The sequence below is a fragment of the Canis lupus genome, chromosome 5, assembly GCF_011100685.1.
Source record: "Canis lupus familiaris isolate Mischka breed German Shepherd chromosome 5, alternate assembly UU_Cfam_GSD_1.0, whole genome shotgun sequence".
In the NCBI taxonomy this organism is placed as follows: Eukaryota; Metazoa; Chordata; class Mammalia; order Carnivora; family Canidae; genus Canis; species Canis lupus.
This window is the reverse complement of record NC_049226.1, coordinates 74,337,002-74,356,394: the sequence shown is the minus strand read 5'-3', so window position 1 is coordinate 74,356,394 and position 19,393 is coordinate 74,337,002. Positions and strand designations below refer to the sequence as shown.

At 46.3% G+C, this 19,393-nt stretch overlaps 1 protein-coding gene across 1 annotated transcript in view; it reads right to left on the bottom strand.

Moving 5' to 3' along the window:
• The window catches only part of ADAMTS18 (ADAM metallopeptidase with thrombospondin type 1 motif 18), a 141,420-nt gene extending 123,409 nt beyond the window's left edge, over positions 1 to 18,011 (bottom strand). Inside the window, exons 1-4 of the mRNA XM_038538825.1 lie at positions 17,227 to 18,011; positions 17,026 to 17,110; positions 14,156 to 14,237; positions 13,798 to 14,123 (exon numbers count right to left, since the gene is read on the bottom strand). Coding sequence (XP_038394753.1) covers positions 13,798 to 14,123; positions 14,156 to 14,237; positions 17,026 to 17,110; positions 17,227 to 18,011 — 1,278 coding nt within the window. The remainder of the gene's footprint in view (positions 1 to 13,797; positions 14,124 to 14,155; positions 14,238 to 17,025; positions 17,111 to 17,226) is intronic.
• Between the last annotated feature and the right edge of the window lie 1,382 nt (positions 18,012 to 19,393).

Below are 19,393 nucleotides of genomic sequence, written 5' to 3'. Positions count from 1 at the left end.
TAAAATCGTTTGTATTTCCTTGGTGTTGGTAGTGATCTCTCCTTTCTCATTCATGATTTTATTAATTTGAGTCTTCTCTCTCTTCTTTTTAATAAGGCTGGCTAATGGTTTATCTATCTTATTAATTCTTTCAAAGAACCAACTCCTGGTTCTGTTGATCTGTTCCACAGTTCTTCTGGTCTCGATTTCGTTGAGTTCTGCTCGAATCTTTATTAGCTCCCTTCTTCTCTTGGGTGTAGGATCTATTTGCTGTTTTTTCTCTAGCTCCTTTATGTGTAAGGTTAGCTTTTGTATTTGAGTTCTTTCCAGTTTTTGAATGGATGCTTGTATTGCGATGTATTTCCCCCTTAGGACTGCTTTTGCTGCATCCCAAAGATTTTGAACGGTTGTATCTTCATTCTCATTAGTTTCCATGAATCTTTTTAATTCTTCCTTAATTTCCTGGTTGACCCTTTTATCTTTTAGCAGGATGGTCCTTAACCTCCATGTGTTTGAGGTCCTTCCAAACTTCTTGTTGTGATTTAGTTCTAATTTCAAGGCATTATGGTCCGAGAATATGCAGGGGACAATCCCAATCTTTTGGTATCGGTTCAGACCCGATTTGTGACCCAATATGTGGTCTATTCTGGAGAAAGTTCCATGTGCGCTTGAGAAGAATGTGTATTCAGTTGAGTTTGGATGTAAAGTTCTGTAGATATCTGTGAAATCCATCTGGTCCAGTGTATCATTTAAAGCTCTCGTTTCTTTGGAGATGTTTTGCTTAGAAGACCTATCAAGTATAGAAAGAGCTAGATTGAAGTCACCAAGTATAAGTGTATTATTATCTAAGTATTTCTTCACTTTGGTTAATAATTGATTTATATATTTGGCAGCTCCCACATTCGGAGCATATATATTGAGGATTGTTAAGTCCTCTTGTTGAATAGATCCTTTAAGTATGATATAGTGTCCCTCTTCATCTCTCACTACAGTCTTTGGGGTAAATTTTAGTTTATCTGATATAAGGATGGCTACCCCTGCTTTCTTTTGAGGACCATTCGAATGGTAAATGGTTCTCCAACCTTTTATTTTCAGGCTGTAGGTGTCCTTCTGTCTAAAATGAGTCTCTTGTAGACAGCAAATAGATGGGTCCTGCTTTTTTATCCAGTCTGAAACCCTGCGCCTTTTGATGGGGTCATTAAGCCCGTTCACATTCAGAGTTACTATTGAGAGATATGAGTTTAGTGTCATCATGATATCTATTCAGTCTTTGTTTTTGTGGACTGTTCCACTGAACTTCTTCTTAAAGGGGAATTTTAAGAGGCCCCCTTAAAATTTCTTGCAGAGCTGGTTTGGAGGTCACATATTCTTTTAGTTGCTGCCTGTCTTGGAAGCTCTTTATCTCTCCTTCCATTTTGAATGAGAGCCTTGCTGGATAAAGTATTCTTGGTTGCATGTTCTTTTCATTTAGGACCCTGAATATATCCTGCCAGCCCTTTCTGGCCTGCCAGGTCTCTGTGGAGAGGTCTGCTGTTACCCTAATACTCCTCCCCATAAAAGTCAGGGATTTCTTGTCTCTTGCTGCTTTAAGGATCTTCTCCTTATCTTTGGAATTTGCAAGCTTCACAATTAAATGTCGAGGTGTTGAACGGTTTTTATTGATTTTAGGGGGGGATCTCTCTATTTCCTGGATCTGAATGCCTGTTTCCCTTCCCAGATTAGGAAAGTTTTCAGCTAGAATTTGTTCAAATACATATTCTGGCCCTCTGTCCCTTTCGGCGCCCTCGGGAACCCCAATTAAACGTAGGTTTTTCTTCCTCAGGCTGTCGTTTATTTCCCTTAATCTATCTTCATGGTCTTTTAATTGTTTGTCTCTTTTTTCCTCAGTTTCCCTCTTTGCTGTCAACTTGTCTTCTAGGTCACTCACTCGTTCTTCCACCTCGTTAACCCTCGTCGTTAGGACTTCTAGTTTGGATTGCATCTCATTCAATTGGTTTTTAATTTCTGCCTGATTAGCTCTAAATTCTGCAGTCATGAAGTCTCTTGAGTCCTTTATACTTTTTTCTAGAGCCACCAGTAGCTGTATAATAGTGCTTCTGAATTGGCTTTCTGACATTGAATTGTAATCCAGATTTTGTAACTCTGTGGGAGAGAGGACTGTTTCTGATTCTTTCTTTTGAGGTGAGGTTTTCCTTCTAGTCATTTTGCTCAGTGCAGAGTGGCCAAAAGCAAGTTGTATTGGGAAAAAGAGAAAAAGAGAGGAGAGAAAGAAGGAAAGAAAAGAGAAAGAGAAAAAAAAAGGGAAGAAAAAGAAAAAAAAAACGAAAAAAAAAAAAAAAAAAGAAGAAAAAGAGAAAAAGAAAGGAGAAAAAAAGGGGGTGGGGGAGGAAACAAATCAAATAGCAAAACAAAACAAAACAAAACAAAACAAAAAAAAACCAAAAAAAAAAAAAAAAAAAGAACCACAGGGGAGTATCTTCTGATTCTGTGTTCTTTAAGTCCCTTGGCTTCTCCTGGAAGTTGTCAGTCTAGCTGGTGTTCTGGGGGAGGGGCCTGTTGTGCTGATTTTCAGGTGTTAGCAGTTGGGGGAGCTGCTGTGCCCCTGCCTGGTGCAGGGCTCAGTGGGGGTTGTTTACCCCGTGAGGCCGCAGGAGGAACAGCCCCAGTGTCGGGGCAGCTCTGGAAACCTGGATTCAGCTCCGGCAGGAACTCCGTCTGCAGGGCCTGGAGGCTCCGGGGCGGGGCCGCTGATCTGCTCAGCTGGGGCAGGAGCGTCCTTGCTGTCCTGGGCCCTCCCGGCCTCTGCCTGTCCCGGGGGAGGCGGGATCCTGGGCTGTGTCCCGGCGCCCTGTGCTCCGGGGCCTGCGCTGGTGGATTCGCGCTCCCGGGCCGCGCAACCCCCTCCGCGGAGCTGCCGCCCGAGCCCCCCGAGCTGCTCCTGGAACCGCGCAGCCCCCACCGCACGGAGCCTCTTCTTCTGCCCGAGCCCCTCCGAGCTGCTCCCGGGGCCGCGCAGCCCCCTCCGCGGAGCCGCCGCCCGAGCCCCTTCAGCTGCTCCGGGTCCCGCCGGGTCCCGCCGTGCGCGCTGCAGCCCTTAGGGAGCTCGGCCAAAATCTCCCTATCTTAAGGTCAACTTATTTGAAGCCTTGACAACATCTGCAAAATTCTCTTCCCAGCAATACATGCATAATGACTGGATAACTGGAGAGCCATGTCTGGACACCAAGAGCTACAGTTTGTACATGGCACCATCAATGTCACTTCCCTCTCAAAGCAGTCCATCAATAGGGCTTCCTTCCACCCCCAACTCCACTTTACAGGTAAGGAAACTAGATTCCCAGAGAGGTGATAATTTCCCAAAGCTGAGTGAAGAATAGATGGGAACTCTCTGTATTATTTTCGCAACTTCTTGGGAGGCTAAAAGTATTTCAAAATAAAAAGTCTTCAAAAAGAGTAATTTCGCAGAGATCTCCTAACAATTAAAAACCACGGGCTTCTAAAATCTCATGCATTTTAACATGCCAACCTGCCCTCTTAAACTATTGCACAGGCATTTCTAAGGTGACAGCACCTCTGAAGCCACTGGCATTTATCTGGACCAGGGATTCTCAATTTTGACTGTGCATTAGAACCAGCTGGGGAGCCACTAAAAACTACACATGCCAGGGCTCCATCCCCAGATACTCAGCTTCAATTGGTCTGGGGCAGGATCTGAGCATACATGCTTCTTTTTAAAGCTCTCTATGCTAAGAATTACTGATTTAGACATGATTTAATCATTATTACATAGGCAGGAATAAACAGAAATTAGTATTTGCTTTACACACAAAAAGAGTCCTTTTAAAAGCATGGAATTCATTTTGCTTCAATGCGTCTTACTGAAAAACAGTGGCTGTAAACCCCTGAGATAAGACTAAGATATAGGAAAGTATAGGAAACACATGTGTATATAAGATATACGTGTGTGTGCGTGTGTATGAAGAGCAAGAGCGCATTTAAGTAGAAATTTCTCTCCACCACATTTCTGTGTTGCCTGAAACAGCTCTACACTAAATAAAGGTAGGGGATCAATTATGTTCATCGTTATCAACAGAGAAATTAATCTTGGGTAACCATTTGTCTCCTGGAAGTGGCAAAGTACCATATGAAAGGGAGATGAGGAATCATAAAACCACAGAATGAACCCACAGACGCTACAAAGCAGTCTGCTGTCAGAGAACTCGGGAAATCCCTGGAGAGATAATCTCCTTTTACTAGATCATGCCCATCTCTTTTAAGTGCCTTCTCTCAAATAAGGGTAGCCGACTTCCAGTAAATTAGTGGTGTGCGTTATATAATTTATATTAGGAAGCATGCCCCCTTGACTCATACTGGTAATAAAGGCAGATAAAATATTCCGGACTCAGTGGCATGAATAAGCAATCAAAAGAATTCAGCTGCAAATAAAATCCTTCGATACATCAAAGGCATCCCTTCAGGAGAGGTGAGCATGCCATCCAGATAGAACACTCTCACCAGACTTGTATTATGGTATTTGAGCAGAGTCTGCCCTGTAATTGGATAGAGAAACCATGGGAACAGGCTTTCATGGAAATAACTTGATATAACTGAAAGGGACGTCCTGGGTTTGTGGACAGAGCTGGGTGGGAAGCCCAGGCAAATTGTTTTGGTCATTGGGCAGTGCTTAGTGGGCAGTGCTCCCTGGGCCTCATTACGTTTGGACTTTAGGAATTAATCAGTACCACTTTCTCTTAAATTGTTTATTGTCGATGGTGGGAAATCATGCAATTTTACCAGCACATCTACTCCACTGGAGAGAACCATTCTCCCAAGTGACTTCCTTAGGCTCACGGAAAACAAAGGTGAAATGAGTTCACAGTAACTTTGCATGATTTACCACCACGGTAATAGCCAGTGATGCTGGGTGGCTAATGTTTATATCAGCAAGGAAATTTCTGGCCAGAGCTGATGTCCAGTATGTGTTTGGCGCCTCAGCTTTTCATGAAGTGGGTCTCTTGGTCTCTCTTTCTCTCTTGTGGAATATAGAATTGCATGCAACTAAGAAGACATATATATGCATGTTCTCTTCAGCAATAGCAAAAAACTGGAAACAAATATATTAACCAGATGGAATGATTAAATATGTAGCGGTTAAAAGAATAAGATAGATGTACATGTACTGATAAGCAGGAAAGCCAAGATATACATTATTTTCAAGCACTCCCCCTTCCCATCAAACAAAATGCTTCAGGTATTGGCTAATACCATCTATGTACATTTTAAATGTCCACACATGCATGCACATGTATGTGTGCACACATTGCACACACACACACACACAGATGTAATAAACTCTGGTTTCAAAAGGAGCTTCAAAGCAATAACTGGAATCGTTGGCTTGCTGTGCCTCATCCCTGACTTCCTTCCATGCATTAATTCACTTATCAATACTTAAGTGAAGACATAATTTGGTCTTGTTCAGATATACAGATGAATTGAGTGTGGTCATCTGAGGATCTGAGGCTTACAGAGAGCAAATAAAGTCCAGGGCTCCATACACTTATTCTCATATAGGATATAGGCTGTGTATGTATGTGTGTATATATTATATATATATATATATATATATAATATATATAGGATATAGGTTATAACTGTGGTGTCATTGCTGAGTAAAGGCACATGAGACACAGGCACCTAAGGAAATGTTGGATTCCCCTCTGGAACTCAGAAGGTCCTCCATGCAGAAGGAAAACCAGCAAGGTCAAAAAGCTGAGTCAGAGAAAGACAACAGTGATGATGTCACTGGGTACCTTGGATCCAGCCTTGCTCAAAGCTAGCCATCCTAAGACAAGGAAGGAGGGAGGGGTGGAGGCGGGAAGCATGAATTAGAATTATCTCAGAGCCAATAAATATATTTTCTTATGCCTCACCTAGTTTGAGATGGAGTTCTACTTGCCAGTGAAACTTCTAGGGCATACAAACAAGAACAATCTGCACTTCGATTACATAAGCCACCTGCCTGACCCTTTTAGTATACGTATTGGCTGATGTGAGTTAGAGCACAGACAGTCGCACTTATATGTCATGATGCATTCCATAAAGCAAAAAATAATTGTCCCAAAGAGGTTTCAGCAATCCCGTTTCCCCTGAGAAGATTCTTTGTAGATACGTTTAGGACACTGATTCAGTCAACAGTGCCACCTGGGTTGGGATCATCTGTGAATTTTTTTCTGAATCCCCAAATGGATACCTAGGCTCTACCCAGGACCCATGGAATTCTCTGAGAGAGAGCCTAAGTGTAGGATGCTGGGGGTTTGTTTTTGACATGTCTAGGTCTTTCAGCATTTCAGCATGGAGGAAAAAATGCCACTTTAGACCTTGAATAAGCACAAGCTCACTGGAAGTTACAGGTTATGAAGGGCTTGGTCTGTGTCTTAGCTGAATTCTCCTTTCCACGGCCAGTTTTAATAACTCAGGAAGTGCTCAATAAATAGAAACTATTATTATTATCTTGGCTAAAACTTTCCCGCCTGTGGGTGGTAAGGAGGGTTGGCATTAGCCAGCTTTGGAAGCTCTGTTATGGAAGGAGGCTTGCAATAATGATGATTATTCCTCTCTCGTTACCACTACCAACATTATTACTATGTGCTTAGGCTCTGTTTTAAGCATTGCATATAGACTATTTTTCTTCCAGTTCACCATCCATAAGCCCTGTTATCCTCAGCTTACCAATGAAGAAATTAAACAGAGAGGATCAGTAATTTGAGCTGAGTTGTGCAGTTAGTAGAGTCCAGAACTGGGACTTCCAAGTCTGAGCTCAAAGCCAGTACACTACATTGCTGTACTGTGCGTGCACCAATCCAAACCTTTATGTGTTTGTTGATCCTTCCTCTTTGATTCTTTATCTTTCTCTCATTTCCTTTCTTCATGGTAGATAATGCAGTGGTTACATTCCCCCACAGAATCTCCAAACAGCCTAGCAGGATGTTACCACCACCCAGGTGCCCTTTCCCTGTTCTGACAGGCTTGATGAAGCTCCAGAATTGGAGCCATTTCCTTCTCAGAACCCTTCCCAGTCCAAAGTCAAAAGCAGTCAAAGGACAGAGCACCCAGTGCATGTTGGGCTAAGCACTCCTCATGCATCGCCACAGTCTTCCGGAGAGAGGAAGAGTTATCATCCACATCACAGATGAGAAAACAAGTGTAGAGCCATGCAGAAAGCACAGTACTCACAATGCTGGAACCCCAGGGTGTGAGCTCCTCCAGTGGCCACCTTCTAACAGGCAGGGAGGGGATCCCTGGGTGGTGCAGCGGTTTGGCACCTGCCTTTGGCCCAGGGCGCGATCCTGGAGACCCGGGATCGAATCCCACATCGGGCTCCCGGTGCATGGAGCCTGCTTCTCCCTCAGCCTATGTCTCTGCCTCTCTCTCTCTCTCTCTCTGTGACTATCATAAATAAATAAAAATTGAAAAAAAAAATTAACAGGCAGGGAGTGCAGGGGAAGGGTCAGCTCTCCGCCCTCCCATGTGAGCACCCTTCAAATCAGCCTTGGGATCCTGCTCTCTGGCAAGAATCTTGGCTATGTTTTCAAAAAAGAGATTGGCTGGCATTCTGCTTAAAGTATTGCTACAAGCAAATAATTGTCTTCACAAATCACCTCTGAAGAGTGGCCAAAAAAACAAAAACAAAAACAAAAAGAAAACCCCTTTTTACCCTTAATGAATCAATAACCTAAGAAAACATCTCTGGTTTGGGTCAGCCTGTATCCAAAACTTAGCAATACAGCCCAGTCTAATCCTTAATTTCACATGATCCTCTCAAGGATCTGTAAAGTTACAAGGGGGTGTATGTGATTCAGCAAACCCCTGCCTGGCTAACGAGGCCCCACAAAGCACGAGAGCCCAGTCTCTTTCTGCCTGTCTGGACTAAGGTCATTTAACTTCAACCCTTTTATGAATGGAAACCAGCTTTCTAAAGGCTGCTGGGCAGGCAGTGGCCAGCAGCAGACAACTCAATGGCTGAGCCTTCTGAGTCATAAAATACTTCTGAAAAGGAGAGATCAAAGCTTCCCTACCGCCTATTGAAACCCAACTGTTTCCAAAGCTCCTCGCAGGGACCCAGGCTCTCCAGAGGATGGGTCCCCGCAGTCACGGTCTAAAGAGGCTACCACTAAGAAAGACATGAGGACACTGGGGCAGCCAGCCATGCAGGAGAAACACCACTTATAGTTTAATTGTTGGGGACAAAGAAAAAAGAAACGAAAGAAAAACTAAAAGACAAAATTAGGTTGGTGTGTCAGGAAGGGAGGCTGGAGGGATCTCCTGCAGCCTTGATCATGGCACAGTTTCCACTGAGGCCCTGACACAGTGCTGAGGCTGGGGCCTGATCAGAGAAGACAGAAGATGCCCTCAGAGCACTCCTCCACTCTTGCCCACTGGGCATTTGCTGAGGTTATTCATCAAAGGTAAAGGACCAAGTACCCTTAGTACAGACCTGGGCAGGAAAGCAAGACGGTGGCAGTTTCTGCATGCTTGGTCGCTTGCTCTTCACATTGTGAATGGAGCTTGGTGTCAGAGTTTATTAAGCAAGGGGTGCATTTCCCTGACAGGAGCACCTGGTAATCAGGTTTATCAGGTCCCAATAAAGTCCAGTTAATCGTAGATCTAGCAATTGCTCTTTTACGGTTTATGCAGAAACCTGGACAAGTTGTTGATGAAAGCATGCCTTAAAGAGAGGGGAGTAGTCCAATTAGTATACAATTCCACCTCTTAGAGCTTCACAATACACATTAGCATATTAAAAGGTGTGAAATGTGTCACACAGAAGACTGTCTAATTGCATGTAAACCTCACGTTTTCCTCACTCTATGGGAATACATGGCCATGAAACCACTTATATGGTCATGAAATCCTTTTATCCCTGGAGCATCTCTCACTAGTTAGAAATCAATACAGAACTATCTTTTTTTGGGAATCATTGCTTTGATTTTCCTGTCACTACCAGACTGTAAAGAGACACTACTTGGGGAAAAAAAAAAAGCTTCCATGACCAAAGTTATGAAAGTTCTAGGTTTAAACAAAGGTCTGTAATGTAGGGCATTTCTAAGTTGTTAATATGCTAATGTGCATGGTAAAGCTCTAAGAGGTAGCCTTAGCACTAAGCTTGACTATGCTTCCTCCCATTTTTAAAATTTTACTCCATGAACTTTTTCTATAAACTCGATTATGGCATCCAACTTGTTTGCAACTTTATCCACTGTGCCCTGAATGGAAGCTCATCAATAGTTGTTGAATAAAGTAGTTACTCAATGTGTCTTTCCAGTCAGCTCTTAAAACAGGACATTTCCATTAAGTTTCAGAAATGGGGTCAAACCAATAGCATTTTCTTCAGGCAGCAATTATTAACACAATTTGTGTATATGTTCATTGTCTCGATCCAATGGTTCTTCAACGTTAGTATGCGTTAGGAACCATTTGGAGAATTAAAAACACATTCCTGACCTTAGCCTCTTTGACCTTCTGCTGTGGGTTAAGAAATTCACATTTTCAACACCTCAGGCAAAGTTAAGGCAGCTGATCCAGCACTCTGAAAAACACTGTCCTAATAAAAAAGAGCTCTAGGGTGAAAGATTTTTGAGCAGAAAGGCCTTTTGGATCTCTCAGTCTGTAGGAAGATAGACACAAGTCCGTTCTATCCTCTCAGAAGACAGAATTAAGAAATACAGGTGAAAGTCATGAGAAGGTAGGTTGTAGTTCAACATCAAGAAGAGTCTCCCAACAACGGTGAGGGCTTCCTGGATGTCATCCCATTCTCCTCACTGTGGTAGCCAAGGAGAGGCTGGATAAGGTAGAAGGGATGGCAGATGGTGATTAGATTAATTGTGACGCCAAGATTCTGCAACAAAGGCTGCAAACCCAGATACCTTCCCATAGTGCAAGGCAGTCAGATGTAGGGGCAATGGTGAGCTGGAGGGCACGTGCTCCTGTGTAAAGGCATTCAAAAATTTTTAAAATAATCCTGCCTGGACATCACGGTGGGCAGGACTCACTCAGGGAAGTTTGCATCTTCTGTTTTTTCCATTATCCTAAGTAAATACCTGCTCAACTCCTGAATAAACTGAACCCTGTCAGTTGTGGGGAAGGGAGTGTATTTTAAGAAAATATTTTAAGCACAGTTTAATTCTGAATTATTGAGGAAAATTCTCTGCAGGAGAAATCCTCACTGGATACGTACATATACAGGTAGGCATGCATGTACTGACGCATATATTTTACTATTATAGTCCTCCCATGCTTTCTCATTCTCTCCTGGGGCTTCCTTGGCAATCAGGATCATAGTTAGTTTTCCCCTTGGTACTCTATTATTGAATGGTGACCTACTGTCCTTTTACACACTGCATGCTTTCCAGGAGGTTGCTGTATTATAGAATGCACTAAAGGCATTCTGATGCCAGCCATCCACCTCCACCATTGCAGAAAACCTGATGTAGAGACTTCATGTGGAAGAGGCTCTACCTATCAGTCCCTTTCACCTCCTGTCAGCTTCTGTATCAAGGCAAGAAGAGTTGCTTGTCTCCTGAGTCGTCTCTCCACGAAGCATTTAGAGGTCTGTCCCTCTCCTGAACTCTTAAAAATCATTCACTGTTCTGAATCTGTCACAGTAGTTGTTAATTAACTTTAGCAAAGGTATGAACCCTTTGTTTGGCCAAAGAAGCAAGGCGATTTCAATGTGTTCCAGGTGGCTAGAAGGATGAAGAAATGTTCCTCCCACCATGATTATTGCTCTCCATCACCATCTCTCAATGTTCCTCGTGAAGTGTCCCCTGCCTGAGCTCACATGATTTCACAGTGTTCACTACTGCTATTTGCTAGTGTTTCACAAGCAGATCAATGCATTGTTGGAGATTCAGAGCCATAATAAGAGAGATACTAAGCCAGCAAAGCAGTGTTTTTGCTCAGAACTCTCTTTTTCTATTTACAGAGAAAAGGAAAAAACACCACGGTGTAGGCTGGAAACATTTATACTATCTGTCCATACGATATGGATAGATCACAAAAGAGAATATACAAATGGCCGATCCGCATAAGAATTAGAACTCAACTTCAGCAACCATTAAGACAACACAAACTAAACCCATATAACTTGGTACCACGTCACGCGCATCGATTCAGTAGCAAAAATGGAAAACACAGACAATAGTAAGTGTTGGTGAGGATGTGGAGTGACTGGAATTCCCATACACTCTGATGGCAGTGCAATTAGTACAACCAGGACCAACAACTCAAAAGAATGTGTCCATCTGCTCACGAAGAGGCATATATAAGAATGCTCAGCAGTACTCCACGACAGCCCACAGCAGGGACAACTTAAATGCCCATCAACAATTAAATGGAAACATTGTGAAATAGTCGTAGGAAGGAATACTGTATAATTTTACTTATGTGAAATAAGTAAAAAAGGCAAAGTTAAGCTAAATTAGAAGTTAGGATAGTGATTACCTCTGGAGGCAAGTGACTGGGGAGGGGACACAGCTGGGCCTTTTGGGACACTGGTAATGTTTCATCTTGGTGGTGGTTACACGGGTGTAAACATTGTGTAAATTCATTAGGCTGCACTCTATGGTTTTTGTATTTTTCTGTATATACTTTTGCACTTTTCTGTATACATTATACTTCAACACAAGGTTACATAAAGTATTCAGAGTGGCATCCAGTTTCTCAGTTTCTCAGTTGTGTTTCTATTCTCTTGCATGTTTTTTTTTCTTTTTTTTTTTTTTTTTAAATTGAGTGTGGGTGTATGTGCTTATGTTTCACAGTTGTTTGGCAGGGTCATGGAGAGGTGGGTAATGCACCGAGGACAAGCGTGATTCTCACTCTACCCCATAGCAAGTGGATCTGGCCAGGGTCAACAAATTAGAGTCAGATGCCTAGAGTGGCACTGGCCTGAGAAATCATTTTACGTGATTCAGGAGAGGAAATTGAGACCTAGAGAAGTAAAGTTATTTAACTAAGTACGTGCAGCTGGTTTGTTGAGCAGTGGAGACAGAATTTGAATTTCATGATTCCAATTCACCTCAGCCTCAGACACAGGCAGACGTAGTTGTCAATTCTTTCACATCCATCCCAATTTTTACATCACAATGGAAAATTTTTAATTTCCTATGTGTTTAGTGATCATTTGCTCCCTGTAAATCTCCAACTTAGAGAAATAACCAGATATCTATTAATAGGAGACAACTAATCAGATTTCCTATCATTCACAGAGATTGGAATTCCAAGAGAGCTAAATACGAGGTGGCTAACTACGTTTTGCTGGAACTAGAATAGCTATAGGGCAATGATTCTCTGCCAGGAACTGCTAAGGCATTTTCCTAGGAAGAAGTCATTTAATCCCCACAGCCCTATGATGTAAACCTTCTTGTTATTCCATTTTAGAGATGAAGACACTAAGACACATAGAGGTTAGTACTTTGCCCAAGGTCCTACCAGTGAGTGCTGGTGTCCTGGACAGTCTACTCTTAACCACTATGTTATGTGGAATGGGATAGTTTACGCTGCTATGGTGAGAGGCCTAACCTCCTGAAAATGTTAGGATACTGGAACAGATAGGAGAGGGGGAAATATGGAGAATGCTCAGAAATGAGAAGACTCATCACATTCAAGCTAAACAAGAAATCCCAGGATTCGTGTGTGTGCGAGCGCACGCACGCAATCATGTTAGAATATATAGGTCATTAGTAAGTCTTATTGATCATTTAAATAGATCAAGCTTAGTTGGAAATTGTTAAATCCTCGCTTTGCTCTATGCTTCAAAGAGTATACCAAAGAGTATCAAAACTCCGCGATGAGAGGTGTTTGCTAAAGTTCAGGCCACGATGTGAAAAAGAAGTTAAATAATAAAGTTTTGACTAGCGAAGGACATGGGGGTTTTCATTCACCAGCACCTACTTCAACCCCTCTTGCTCTGTGTCCTGCTGTGCTGTGTGCATTACTAACTACATCCTCAAACGGGCTTTCTCACTTTCTTCTTCCAGCCATTCCAGAGCACGACCACGATGCGTCTCAACAGACACAGACTCTGATGTCAGTTCAAGACACTTCTCAATTGCAATGCGAACCCAGAACCCATTTACTGCCTCACAGATTTGACTGAATCCTGAAACAAGTATCCTTTACTCCAATATCCTTGGCCTAGAGCACAACTGCTGAAGATTACACAGAGAGGAAATAACACTTGTCCCAGATACTTTAAGTGCTCTGCATCCCTGGATGCCACATGCAATCCTGCCAGCCCTCAAGCACCCCATACCACATTCTAAAAGGATGTCTTATGTGAGCAGGACACGAAAAGATTAGTTAAAAGAAAACAAAAGGCCTCCCTTCTACAGTGAAGGTTGGGCTTCCCGGGGCTGCTGAACACAACTTTGCATTGAAATACAGTTTTCCCATTTCAAAGCAATGTAGAGGCATGCGGCTTGTTAGATTTATATAATGCCTGGGTCTCCCAAGACTTTACAAAGCGAATGGCATCCATCAAATTAATTTCCTTGGGGATCGTCTCAAACATGGAGAATAAAGAGGCCCAGACCATTAAACATCAAAAGAATGCTCTAAATGGTAATTAAAGTTCTATTATATTTTCTTTTTCTGGGAGCAGATTAGATTAATTCAATTGAGAATATTATAAGTATCAAAGCTGACAGTGTGAATGTGTCGAGTTGGCTGGAAGAACACTTAATATTGCAGACATCTGTTCATTCAAGTTACACAAAACACACGAAAAGAGGGAGTCGACCCAGAGGGTGGGGTACTTACCAAGCCAGCACAGGTAGACACAGCGACGGAGGAGGAGCTGTCATTTCTGATAAATCCCTGATAGAAACATCGCTGCACTGTGGGTTCCCGAGTCTCTGAAGCACCATCTTTTCCAAGTACCTGGACAATAAAGTGACTGCTCAAAATCGCCGAGGGCTTAAGTTCTAAATGTAGCTCCTGTCCAAATGCTGAAAATCGGTAATGCAGGGAGCTGCTGGCACTCTGCGCCGATCGCTTTTTCCTGCCGTTGTGCAAAATGTCGTGTGAAATATATGACCCGCCCGAGTCCACTTCTACTGGCGTGACAAAGACGTAATCTGCAACGGGAAAGGTTTAGCTGTCAGCACCCAGAACTCACAGTGCCGAAGGGTCACTTTTCCAATGGGCTGGCAAAGCGCAGCGTACGGCTCGCAGGTGTCTTTGTTCCTATCGCCACGCACCTAGATTAACAGCAATTCAGAGCAGCTCATGAAGGGAACGCTGTGGCCTTTGCAATGTGCGCCGTGACAGTAATTCCTACAAAAACTAAAAGTCAAGCACAATCTTCATGAATCTCAAGAATGTTTGTGGAAAATGCCACAACTTTCTCTCATGGTCTGGAGGGAGACAGATGGACTTAGTATGTGAGTCAGAGCCATCCATACATAAAAAGTGATATTTGGAGACAAAATATCTGCAAAACCACAAGAGTAGAGAAAAGAACAGTTTTTTTTTTTTTCCTCAAGGAGATTAATATCTTCGTGCTTCAACTGAATTGGGAGCATTTGGGGAGGCCGAGTTTAAATTTCAAATGATAACACAATGCTGAGTAACTTGAGATGACATCCCAGATAAGGAGCAAGTACCAGCGGTTTCATATTTCCGATATTAAGTATATATGATAATAAAACCCCAGCACTTGTAGCGCTCTGAACATTTTACTCTGAGCTTTCACAGGGACAATCCCCTTTCATTGTAAACATAAAATATAGTGGATGCATAAAAATGTCTCAAAATTGTCAGAACTTTCCTATAGAGTCTGATGTTTAAAATTGCTCAGACATGTTGGTGGGGGAGTGTCAGTCAGGGGACACCTGGAAAGGCATGTTTAAAAATACTTTCCCCACTGCTCTCTAGAGCAGCACTAATTGCTGCTTGTTCTCAAGAGGAGGAGCTTAAAAAAAAAACACACACACACACAACTATTTGCTGCTGGAAAATTGAAGCCGGCACACTGTTTTCTATCACAAAATGTTGAAACTGAAAAGTATCATCAAAAAATGATCTGGAGTATGCCTTCCGCGTGTTCAAACACACTCTGCGTTTCCACTTTCTAGGCACAGAATGGGAAACTAATTTGGAAAGTGTTTAGAAAGATTCCGAATAACTAAGAGGCATGTTTGAGTCACTTGGGTCCTTGGTTACTGGAGGAGGAAAAGAAAGAGGAATTTCCCTTTTTCCCAAAATAGTCAACAACCAAATAAGAAAAGCCCAAGAATGAACAGAAGCCCTGTAGCTAACAGGGATCAATGAGTGAGATTCTAATTGAGCCTACGTTTGGGGAAAAAAAAAAATATCCCATCAGGATCATAATTTTCAACTGCTTTCTTCAGTATGAACCATCTGTGACTCTTACTGCTTGAGCAACTTTCATTCTCACAATGTACTTTATGTCTCGCTTCTCCCATTTTCTGACTCCTTTAACTAGAAATACTATCTAACTGACACACATGGTAAAAAAAACAACTGGAAAACTTCTCCTCTCTTAACCTTAAAAAAAAAATGAGCAGGCCACACACCATTTCTCTTTTGAAAATCTGTTGCTTTACAGGTATGCGACTCTTGGTTAAATGCAACTCTTTCTTAGCCAAAAACCACCTCCTTCCTCCCCATACAAAAACCTAAGTGGGAAAACCCTGCCTGCACGTGCTCCAGTCTCGGCAAGAAGATGTTCCGTATACCTCCTAGTCCAAACCCACCTGAAGCTCTGCCTGCTTCTACTTAGGAGGCCATGGGATAGCCTTATCCAGCCGGCCTTCCAGGCAATCAGCCCACAAAGCCCCCATGCAGTGAGCTCCGTGACAGTAATTCCTACAAAAACTAAAAGTCAAGCCCCAGAAACAGCTACTGGTTTGTTTCCAAGCAGAGAATGAGCAGGTGGATGGTAATATTCCAGTCCTCACCAGAAAGGGAGGCAGTCAGAGCCTCCCATAGAGAGTGATCTAACCAGTCAGCTCAGGGGCTCACCAAGGATGAGATCCTTACAGGTGGCGGCTGCAACAGAGGGAACTATATGCGTGCAGAACAATGGGGGGTTGTTTTAAAAACTGCAGCCAGCATCCCTGATTGGAGAAAAAGTGAATTTCTCAAGAGTTAATTCCTAGCTCTCTCCTGTCCCCTCGCTCACCCACATCTTCCCAGTCCTTCCTCCATGACCCTGCCATTGCCCAACACCCCCCCCCCCACCGCCCCAATAGGAGATAACCCTGCAAGGCTTAAAAATTCTAGGATCTGAGTTGGATGTCAAGGTCTTGCTAGACGCCTGGATCAGCTGTTCCCCTGAAGCTGGTGGGACAATGGCAACAAGGATTTTCCATTGGGGGCCCCAAGAAGTTAGCGTGTGATAGAGGTGCAGGGTGTTCTGGAGATTTGCAGTTGGGAACCTCAGAAGATATAAAGGTCCCAGAGATCTCCAGCTACCTGCTTTCTTCTAATACAGTTTCGGGGAATCCCTGACACAAGGGCAGGGGACAAGGGAAGGAAGATGAGGAGCACAAGCGGACAGGAGAGTGAGAAGGAAAGATGGGGGGAGGGGGAGGGCCCACCAAGAATTAGTTTCCCAGAAGAGGAAAGGAACCAGGGAGGTGCCTTTTGATATCAACCACCTCGTCCACTTCCTAATTTCTCACCGCAGTGAGGTTTTTTCCTTTTTTTTTTTTTTCAAAAAAACAAGCCATCTGTGAACGAAGGAAAGTGCTGTTTTCTCATTTATGGGACTTACAGCTTGCGGCATTGATTCTTTTGATAAGTTCAGAGAGTCCTTGCCACATCCCCAGCAGCCACCCGCCGACTGGAACTCACTCCGGGACGCGCGCACACCTGCCAGGCTGGGGTGGGGGTGGGGGTGGAGGTGGAGGTGGAGGTGGAGGTGGAGCGCGCCCCCCTACTTTTCTGTCTCTGGGGCGGGGGGCGGGGGGGAAGGGGCGAGTGCCCGGAAAGGCCCTTCTGGGGTGGGGAGCAGATACGCACCGACGTCCAGGCCGCCGCCGCCGCTGCTGTCACCCGCGAGGGCTGCGGCGACCGACGCACAGCAGAGGCAGCAGAGCTGGAGCGCCTGCAAGACAAGACGGGACCCCGCGTGAGCGGCGCGCGGGGCCGGGGCCGGGGCCGGGGCCGGCGCCGGGCGCCCCCGCCCCCCCGCCCCCCCCCGCGGCGCGCCCCCGGCGGCACCTGCCTTGGCCACGCGCCGCAGCCCCGCGGGACCCCCCGGCCGGCCCGAGCGGGCGGCGGGGAGCGCGCACGCGAGCAGGAGGGCGCACTCCATGGTCAGGTGCGGGCGCGGCGGCTGCGGGCGGCCGGAGGCGGCGGGCGGAGCGCACGGGCGGCGCGCATTCTCCCCGCCGGCCCGGCGCGCGGCGCTCCAGGTGCGGCGCCAGGTGGGAGCCGCCGCCGCTGCCCTCCCGCGGCCGCCCGCGCGCCCTCCCCGCCGCGGCGCCCGCCCTCCCGGGGCCACGCGGGGCTCCCGCGCTCCGAGCGCAGACGGCCGGGGCTGTGTCCGCGCCCGCCGCCCGCCGCCCGCCCGTGCGTCTGTCTGTCCGCGCGAGCGTCTGAGGCTCCCGGGGAGGGCCGCGCCAGCTGGCTCCCCAGCGCGCCGAGCCGAGCCGAGCGCCCGCCTCTCCCCCGCACGGTGATTGGCGACCAGCGGCTCCCGGGCCCGTCCGAGCCCCCGGGCTGGTGCAAGGGCGTGGGATCCCCGCTCGCGCTCGGCGGGGGGAGGCGGGGGGAGGGAGGGCGGGGGAGGGCGGGGAGCGCCCCGGGTCGGGCTCGGAACACGTAATCCCGGCGCAAGGCGGGCAGGGCAGGGGGGCGGGGGGCGGGCGCAGGTACGCGGCGCGGCTGCTCTGGCCGCCGCACACCGCTCCGGGCCGGGCCGGGGTGCCCAGCCTTGGGGCGCCTCCCGAGCGCCAGGTGCGACCCCCTCCCCGCTTCAGCTCCTTTACCTCAGGCCCTGTCATGGCAAGGCGGGGAGCAATCAACCCCTCGACAAAGACTAGGACAGTGGGCTCGGCCCGGCTGCAGAGAGCCCAGCTACACCCCAGGAACCCAGTAGCCGCCCCCCCCCCCCCCCGCCCCGGGCAGCCTGCAGGGCTGGACCGCCAGCCGCGTCGCTGCCTGCAGGGCAAGGCGCGCTGGTGGCGGTGGCCTCGCGGCTGCCGGGCTCTCCCCTCCCTGGGACCACGCCTCCACCTTCCCGAGACCGAGTCCTGGCCCCGAACACCGCAACTCACAGCTCAGCCGCAGCGGCAAACAGCGCTGCCGTCACCGTGGACGGTGGGCGTGCGTCTCACCTGCCGCGCGTGCCTCTTCCTGGACTCAATACATTTAACTCGATCTTTGCATCCCTGCTGTTGGCAGGGGTGAACGAAGACACAGTCTCCAAGGCCAGGGGGGAAGACTCGTCGGATAACTCAGCGCTAGAACCCAAATAATCACAAGTTCCACAAGGGAAGAGAAGTGGCTCCTTCCTAACTTAGAGTACAGCTGCATCTACTTTAGCTGCGGCGGGGATGAGTGTGTATGTAAGGTGTCTCTTCAGAGCTGACATCGCACATAAGACCAAAGAGGGTGTGCCTGTGGTACAAGGGAAGGCGGGTGGCCACCTAAGTGAAGGTCTTCCTGCACAAAAAGTGCTGGCCCTGGAGGGTGAGTTACCGGCCAGAGGGAGGGGCAGAAAGCACATGGCCAAGCCAACGGGACTCTGTAGGCCAGAGGAAGCTGGCCTACAAATCCTATTGAATTTAAGCTGGGAGAGAGCGTGTGTGTGCGTGGAGGACAGCGCTATCTCTAGTACAAAGTCTCAGATCATGTGTGGATAGGGACGGGTGGTGCTGAGGTCGGGCCAGAGGAGAGCAAGTAAGCAAATGTGCTAGAATCAGGGTGAATAATGACGGCATCCTGGACCAGGATGGTAGCAGGAGAAGGGAACGTGTACCCTGCGCCAGCCCTAAGAGTACCGACGTGGTTGAGATGAGGTCCTCGTCATAGCTTAGTCTGGGTGACAGCTCAGGGCGCATCATCGGTTTCTCTGGATGCAGCAGTGACAGGGTAACGTCCGGGCTGCCCAAGTGGAGCACTCCTGCGAGGGGAAAGGCCGCACAGTGAGGAAATCCAGGTTGAACAAACCAGGGGGGCTTCCCAACATAATCTCTTTCAGCTCCAGTGGCCTCCACTTTATAATCTGTGAAACAGGAATAAACATGATGTATCAGAAGGATGGCTCAAGGATTGGCTGTATTTTTCTGAACACTTTATATGGGGGCTTTAGAAGCGAGAACAGAGGATACACTGTATTTCTGGTACTTCATACATCCGATGTCAAATTGTAAGGTGCATCAAA